We start from the raw sequence: 8,606 nt of genomic DNA on the forward strand, positions 1-8,606 counted from the left end.
TCCTCTATCCACTCTGACTCCTGCTAAAACTTTACCAGAAAAGAGGAAGTGAAGGGCTCCCCCGGGCTAGGTGCCACCTGGGCATTTTAAAATGATTAAAATCTTTCTCCCTGTCCTCTTCCTCCTTTGTGTCCAAAATGAAGGGAGAACCATAGTTGCAAAAAGAGACTGAACATGAGGCTGACCACACCTGGGTTCTGGAGTCCTCATCAGAAGGAAGCCATCTTTGACTTCTCCACTCTTTTGGCAGCATCACCTTTCCTAATCAAGTATTTTTATGTTTCCAGAGGACCCAGTTTACACAAACTCTGCATTTTTAAATTACCTTTTAATTCTAAAAGTTGGCGCAAGGTAATTTTTTTTCAATATACTTCACTCTTACTGATGGTGACATGGCCCCTTTCACATGAAATCAACATTGGAAGAGAAGAGACTACAGGGTATGGACATCTCTGTCTTTCTTCTCTACCTCTTAGCTTCTCTCTCGTTGATTGAAAAAAATGCAATTCAGGGGGAAAGACATAGTAAAGCACTTGTAGTGTTTTCCAACCAACACTGCAGACAGACTTTCTGAGGCTTTCAGTGGTGCCAGGAGAATATCAGGATATTCGAGACAGAATATCTCCTCCCTGACCCCCAGGCCCACCTATTGCCTTGTCTGTCAAATGGGGGTGGAAACGCCTTTCTTCATCTACATCCCAGTGAAAGAGATGAAGGGCTTCAGGAGAAACTGATTCATCCGATCAGGCCTTCCAGAGAAAAGGTGTCAAATGCCAAGTCCCTATCTCCCCTGAAGATACATATCAATATGAAACGTTTTTTAATATTTGTCCTACTTGAGTCAATCAAATAGGCCTTTTCTCTGTGGCCACACCACTCCGTAATTATCTTGGGCTTCCCTCAGGGTGCCCCTGCTGCCTTCGAGCTCACAGATGTTCTTCTCTCCCTTACTCCCTGCCGGGCCCAGGAATCAAGGAGTCCTCGGAAAACGCACATGGAGTACCCATCCCAAGACCCATTGCGCACTGCCCACCTTTTGTCTCCACAGAGAGGAATGCACACTTCACCAAGGACACAGATCACAGGGACACATACGTAGACTCCCTCAATAAAGAGGACAACTGATCTTCTCAAGATTTCCCTCTCATTCAGGAGGGCCCACGCAGGAGGAGGCAGCCGATTCCTGGTTACAATGAGATGCCCCAAACCCTGGGGCCAGCTAGAGTGAAGGGAAGGCAGGAGTGTGGGAGCTCGGCAGTCCTGACTAGGAATCCACCTTTGGGAAAATGCTCACTTTATTGTTTCTGCTCATCTTCCGCTCCACCCTGCCTACCTTGGGCATCTTTGTCTGAATAAGCTCCTCTGGCGTGTTCCCCAGCGGGGGAAGCAGCCGCTTCTTGCTGTTCCGGGTCTCTGAGAGCCACTGAGGAGGCAACTCGAAAGGCCCAAAGCCGAACTGCAGGGAGTACTTGTCAGGCAGCGTCTCGGGCTCCGCAGGGGCCGCAGGCGCCCCCGGGCAAACAGGGAGAGACGCAGCAGGTGCGCGCTGCGGGCCGCGCTCCCCCTGCCGGCGGGGCCCCGCTGGCTCCTGGGCCGGGAGCTCAGCCGAGCCAGTGTGCCCGGCCTCGCTCTCCTCCTCATCCTCCGCGGGCTTGAAGATCTGCTGCTGCCCGATGTGGAACATCTCCAGGAGCTGGCTGCCCGAGCGCAGGCTGGGCTCCAGGCTGGCGCCGGCCGGCCCACCCCCCACGCTCACCACGTTCCGGCGGCTGTAGCGGCCGTGCAGCTGCAGCAATGTGCCCACCAGGCACTTGCGGACAGGCTTGTTCACAGTCAGGAAGAGCACAGGGTTGGCCAACAGAGACACCTTGGGCAGCCAGATGGCCGTGAGCAGCAAGAAGACGGACGTGTCGGGGACGTTGAGCACGGTCTGGTAGACGACCAGGGTGGCGTAGGGCACGCTACACAAGATGAAGACCATCACCATGGACAGCAGGGTGGCGTGCAGCTCCGCCTCCCGCTGGGAGGCGTACGGGATAGAGATGGTGTTCTGTGGGGTCCGCAGGGCCGCGATGATGACCTTCTTCTTCTGGCTGGCGCTCAGGGCCCGGCGGATGAGTATCAGGAAGAGGAAGACCACAGCCACAGGCACGATGACCGTGGTGATGTTATAGACCAGCACGTACACCACGTGGCCCAGCGAGTTGCTCCACACTTCGGTGCAGGTGGACATGGCGTAGATGTCGGCCACGTTGGTCACTGCAAACACGGGCACGCTGGCCACCACTGCGTGGGCCCAGATGTACATCACCAGTTCGCGGGACTTGGCATCAGATATTTTTCTCTCCAGGGGATAGAGGACGGAGTAGTACCTGCAAAATGCACAAGCAAACTTCATTTCACAGGAGAAGGTACTGTTTAAATGAGGGGTCTCTATATTACCAAAAGTAGGAGAGAGGGGGAAAGAATGGGTCAAGTTCAGACAAAGGGAATCACTGAGGGAATTGGGAAGCCAGACCTTAAGTTTTGAGGACTTTGCTGTACACAAAAAGCATCACTAGGCCAAAAAAAAATTTTTTTTAAAAAAAGGACCTTTTCAAGTGAGCAGAGAAGAGCCCCGTCGTATGGGACACTCAAGACTATCAGGAAAATAGGTAAATAATTGCATTTCATAGCTAACTTTATAAATATTGCCACCAGCATTAGATCCCAAGGAGTGCCCTCGATATAAAGGATGTCTCCATCTGCTGTAAAGACATAGATTTTTCAATTTAAGGGTCTCTTGTAAAAAATGTCAATTTAAGGGTAACTTGTAAAAAAAATTTTACATGGGCTAGAGGAGCTTATGGGCAATTTTCAAAGCCACTAATGGAAAGAAATTTGCCTACACACATACCTAAAGCAGATTCATGGCATAGTGCATACGTGGATATCATTAGCATTTATAGCTGCTCAGGGCAGAAGAACCCCGTGTGAAGGACGGACTCCGACAAGGTCCTTGCACAAAAATCAATTCAACTGGGGCGCCTGGGTGGCTCAGATGGTTAAGCGTCTGCCTTCGGCTCAGGTCATGATCCCAGGGTCCTGGGATCGAGTCCCGCATCGGGCTCCCTGCTAGGCGGGGAGCCTGCTTCTCCATCTGCCTCTGCCTCTCTCTCTCTCTCTGACTGTCATGAATAAATAAATAAAACATTAAAAAAAAAATCAATTCAACTGACAAAAATTATGCCTGCTCAACAGCCACTGTTCACTCATTGTTCATGATCACTCGTAACCCTAGCAATTAGTAAGTCTACAATGCTTGCATGATTAGATTTTTGCTAAAATCAGATCAGACCTTTCTTTCTTCAAGCTTTCACTTGATTAGTCTGTAATCAGAATTCCAAAAGCACCCTGTTTCAGTATCACCCATGATTTAGGGAAACTGAGTAATTCTTCAGACCCCAGGAACCACATCTGTCATGAAAGCGCTGTCACCAGCCATCAGACCTATGGTGAGCATACATCTCCACAGTCAGCCAAATCTGGAGTCGACCTTACAACTCTATTAACATTCATCGCTCATGGGGCCAGGGAAGCAAGCATGTCTTCCTGGCATGAGATCTGTGCCAGGTACTGTACCAGGCACTGAGTTACAAAGATGAAAAGACACACAGCGATATCTCTAAACCCCATGGGGGAAAAGGCATGCAAGCGAGCAGGTATAACCAAGGAAATGATTGCTCTTCTAGAGGTATGCACAAAGGAGGGACGGGAAAAGGAGCACCTGGAAAAATGTCAACAGAAGGTGGCACTATGGTGGTCTGGCAGGGGGCAAGCTGGGGGAGAATGTTCCAGGCTGAGGAAGATGCAATGTAAGCACAACATGACCATGGATGATCAGGAATGGATGGAGAGTGGTGAAATGGGTCCTAGATCTCTTTCTGGGAGGGGGAAAAAAAGAGAAAGAAGTGCATAGGTTATGCATGCTCTCAATTTTTTTTTCTCTGAATATAGATACACTTTTCTAATCACAACTCCTTAATTCAATGTCAAAAAACAAAAAAAATCCAATGTCAAGGTGCTACACCCACACATGAATACATTCCCATTGGTCAACTGACAGGTAACAAAACCACGCTTCCACTATGTACTGGAAAAGCACACGGGCTCATTAGAAATCATCTTGTTTATGTTTACATCTCTAGAAGATGATGCAGGAAGTGGCCTCCCAATGAACTCACTGACTAGGAGCCAGGAAACAAGTATCTGAGTGAGAAAGAAGTGAGAGAAAGGATTGTCTTCCCTTCACCTTCATGCCCACCAGCCTACACTTGCCAGCAATTGGTTTCCCTGCATAATAAACTAGGATTTTTTTAAAGATTTTATTTATTTATTTATTTATTTATTTGAGAGAGAGAGAAACAGCATGAGAGGGGAGAGGGTCAGAGGGAGAAGCAGGCTCCCCGCTGAGCTGCGAGCCCGATGTGGGACTCGATCCCAGGACTCTGGGATCATGACCTGAGCTGAAGGTAGTCGCTTAACTGAGCCACCCAGGAGCCCTAAAATAGGATTTTTTTGTACCAGTCTTCTTTTTCTACTAAAAAGATGTATTTACTTTTTTTTTTAGTAATAGCAAAAATACAATCGATTTTCTGTGCTGGAAAGAAAATAAGGATTTCATATCATTTACGTATTTTCTTGTCTAAGACTAAAGGCCCAGAAACCACCCACTGCTTCAAGGCATGGTAGCAAATGATTCAGAAAAATGTGTCCCCACTGTTGTTGCATCCTGTTGTAAAAATCTTTCAGGATTCATAGCAGCATTATTCACAAGAGCCAAAAAGTGGAAACAACCCAAATGTCAACCAGTAAATGGGCAAACAATATCCATACAATGGAATATTATTCAGTAATAAAAAAGGAACGTGGCAAATTTTTAAGAGTAGATCCTAAGAGTTCTCATCACAAGAAAAAAAAAAACATTTCCTTCTTTTTTTTCCATATCTGTATGACATGATGGATGTTAACTGAACTTACTCTGGTAGTCCTTCCACAATGTAAGTCCAGTCATCTTGCTGTACACCTTAAACTTATATATTGCTGTATGCCAATTATAGCAAAAGGGATGAAGGAAAAAGGGATGAAGGACCAATGCTCGGGCACAGATGAACCTTGAAAACATGAAAGGCCGATGCAAAAGAACACACTGCATGATTCCACAATATGAAATGTCCCCCGCCCCCCAGCAAAGCAAACATACAGAGATAGATTAGTGGTTGCCTAGATCTGCGGGGGGCCGGGGGGGGGGGAATGACTGTAAATGAGCAGGTGGTCTCTTCTCAGGGTGAAAGTGTACTTTCCAGATATTCAGAGACCTCTTGCCAAGCATGAAAGAGACACACGCAGCAAAATGGCATCGCATGGAGCACCCTCAGCTTGTTGAAGGGATTGAGTGACCCACAGAATCTTTTTTGAATGAAAATTAGTCGACAACATTTAAAAACAATAAAATTCAGGGCACCTGGAGGCTCAGTCAGTAGAGTGCGTGACTTCTGCTCTCAGGGTTGTGAGTTCGAGCACCACATTGGGTGTAGAGATCACTTATACAATAAAATCTTAAAGATTTTATTTGTTTGACAGAGACACAGCGAGAGAGGGAACAAAAAAATAAATAAATAAAAATGGTAAAACTCCAGATTTCTGATTTCTCTTCTAAGAAAATAGAAAGTCCTGCCTACAGAGTCTAGATACCCACAAAGTAACTATTAGCTGCATCTGCTGGGTTATTGACCCCTATGAGCAGGAATGCAGACACAAAACCCCAACCTGGCCAGTGACACTTGGCTTTGTCACCTGCTTCACCTTCCCCTGGAGATGGTGATCTACTGAAAAACTTCCAAAGAGCTACAGTGGCTCCCAGCCAGATCTGACGGTACAATGATTGCAGACAATATATCTAAGGAAAAATGTGCCCATCGAAAGGGAAGCCTAGAGAAAGACAGACAAATATTGATGCAGCCTATCCAAGCACAGGCCATAAATAATTCATTTAGTTTTCCTTACTGCGGAGGAACCTTAGGCTCAGAAAGGTTAAGCCACTTTGCCCAAAGCAACCCAGCACAAAAGCGGTGTGTAGGTAGGGCTTAAAGCCACTTGGGGCTCCAGCCTCCCCTCTCTTAACCACAAAGTCAATGACTCCTCCTAGTACGCTGGAGACTTTGTGGGTCTCTGTGTCCCTCCATGCAGATGACCCAGGGCAGCTGACCAAATCAGAGTTCCAGGCCTGCGGCTGAAGGGACTCCACAGATTGGTTCTGCAATCCATGCCCTCATAGGTCATTAAGGTATCAAGTATGTTTTGAATGGATAAAGAGTTCAAAAATTCCAAATTCATGGGGCGCCTAGGTGGCTCAGTCGGTTAAGCGTCTGCCTTCGGCTCAGGTCATGATCCCAGGGTCCTGGGGATCGAGTCCCGCATCGGGATCCCTGCTTAGCAGGGAGCCTGCTTCTTCCTCTCCCTCTGTCCTGCCGCTCCCCCTGCTTGTGCTTGCACTCTCTTTCTCTCTTCAAATAAATAAATAAAATATTTTTTAAAAATAAAAATTCAAAATTCATGTAAAATCCATTAAAATATATCAATGGGGATAAAGTCAGAAGACCCAGCACTTTCCCCTCAGCAACTTTTCCTCTCTGTAAATCTTGAAATCAAAAGTACTCATGGATGCAACTCCTCAGCTCTTGTTTGCTTATTTAGTTCTATTCTCTAAAATGTATTACTAACTCAAACTGTATTCATGAAGTACTCACAACGAAAGGAGAAGGCAGGAAGCTGCTGATTACGGAGATCTTTACACTTGACCCTGATAAATTTGATCCAATTATGTACAATGGCAGTAGCGAAGATATGATTCATTTCCAAGTGAACATCCTTTTAAAGAGGATGGGAAGAGAAAACAACCACCACCACAATATAGAGGCTTGGAAATCAATCCTCCAAAGGAATTCTGGTATTATCTTGCCAGGTCCAACTGGGCTGTCTAATCATTTGTTAAATCACCACTGAATTGTCCCCTTGTTCTTCCAGAAATGTTTTCATCCTACATCAAAAAGCACTAATTGCAGAGTTATCAATCAGATGAGCAATCTACTACAAATTGCAACGCAAATACCACCAATTCCAACCAAGCTGAAGCTACACCATGATCCAGCCTGCTCCAGCAACCTCATGATGAAACCCACCCCCCATGCCACGTCTTTTCTCAAGGTCCTATTTTCCATAGCTGCCGTGAAATCAACGTGTCTTTTGTGAGGCATATATTTCAGACATTCATTCTCTTTCTATTGACCATTAGTGAACTACTTAACAGTATGTGGAACATTGACTAGTCACCCTTTGCTTTGTGATGCTAATTTTTCAATACACTCGGAAAAAAAAAAACGTTGAACCCTGGACTACCCAATCTTACCTGTCCAAGGCAATGGCAGGGAAGCTGAGGATAGTCACAGAGCAGAAGACTTTGTGCAAAAATTTGACGACCCTGCAGAAGAGCATGGTGTAGATCCACCAGCAGCAGTGAGGACTGGTGCTGAGGATGATGTCAAAGGGCACGCAGACCAGGCTGGTACAAATCCCGGAGCAGGCTAGGTTTTTAATGAACCTGTTGGTGACAGATTTGAACACGGTTGTTCGGCAAGTTGACCATAACACCATGAAGTTTCCTGGCCAGATAGGCAAAAAAAAAAAAAAAAAAAAAATTAAAATAAAAAAGTTTTTAAAATTAAAAATAAAAAATTAAATGAAAAGAAAGAAGACAAAGGAAAGAAAGGGACAGGTTAAAAAAAGATCTGAAAAACCACATTTGAGAGTTGATTTCAAAGGATTTCATGTAAATACGTACATATTCTATTGTCAATTTATGTGAAAGTATTAAATCACTTATGTACACATCAAAAAGTCTAGAAGGATTTTTGGTGGTGAGTTCTGTTATTTAGTTTTAGACATAACAGTATTAGATATGACTCAGTCTCATCTGAGTATAAAGAATTTGCTAGGTATTACTTAATCTCAGGCAAGTACTACTCTTACCAAGTTTGCAAATGACCTCCACGTTGCCAAACTCTGCAAGAGAATTATGACGCAAGCCACAAGTGTAATTAAAAATGTCTAGCAGCCGTATTTTGCAAAAAAAAGAAGCAGGTGAAATTTTATTTATCCCAATATATCACAAACATTGTCGTTTCAACATGTAATCATTACTTTTAAAAGTACTGATGAGGGGCGCCTGGGTGGCTCAGTCAGTTAAGCGTCTGCCTTCGGCTCAGGTCATGATCCCAGGGTCCTGGAATCAAGTCCTGTGTCTGGCACCTTGCTCAGCAGGGAGCCTCCTTCTGTGCTCTCTCTCTCTCTCTAACAATAGGTAAAATCTTAAAAAAAAAAAAAAAAAGTACTGTTAAGATACTTTTCATTCTTGTTTTTACTGTCTTTGAAATTTGGTGTGCATTTTTTTAATTGAAATATAACATCAAATTCATTTTAGGTGTCCATGGTGTACAATTTGTTTTACACTTTTTTTTTTATGAAAGATTTTATTTATTTATTTGAGACAGAGAGAATGAGAGACAGAG

At 44.9% G+C, this 8,606-nt stretch overlaps 1 protein-coding gene across 2 annotated transcripts; it reads right to left on the reverse strand.

Moving 5' to 3' along the window:
* Positions 1-6: 6 nt before the first annotated feature.
* On the reverse strand, positions 7-7,727 carry GPR176 (G protein-coupled receptor 176). 2 transcript variants are annotated; one of them, XM_081811589.1, is made up of 3 exons: positions 7,448-7,511; positions 3,767-3,923; positions 7-2,372 (listed from the first exon to the last, which is right to left on the reverse strand). In XM_081811589.1, the coding sequence occupies exon 3, from the start codon at positions 2,306-2,308 to the stop codon at positions 1,265-1,267; it is 1,044 nt and encodes a 347-aa protein (XP_081667715.1). In that variant the 5' UTR covers positions 2,309-2,372; positions 3,767-3,923; positions 7,448-7,511; the 3' UTR covers positions 7-1,264. The 2 variants fall into 2 exon arrangements, with proteins under 2 accessions (XP_081667715.1, XP_081667714.1); XM_081811588.1 differs by lacking the exon at positions 3,767-3,923 and having other exon boundaries at positions 7,448-7,727.
* Between the last annotated feature and the right edge of the window lie 879 nt (positions 7,728-8,606).

Source organism: Leptonychotes weddellii, unplaced genomic scaffold, assembly GCF_054177405.1.
Source record: "Leptonychotes weddellii isolate Sample4059 unplaced genomic scaffold, ASM5417740v2 HiC_scaffold_8638, whole genome shotgun sequence".
In the NCBI taxonomy this organism is placed as follows: Eukaryota; Metazoa; Chordata; class Mammalia; order Carnivora; family Phocidae; genus Leptonychotes; species Leptonychotes weddellii.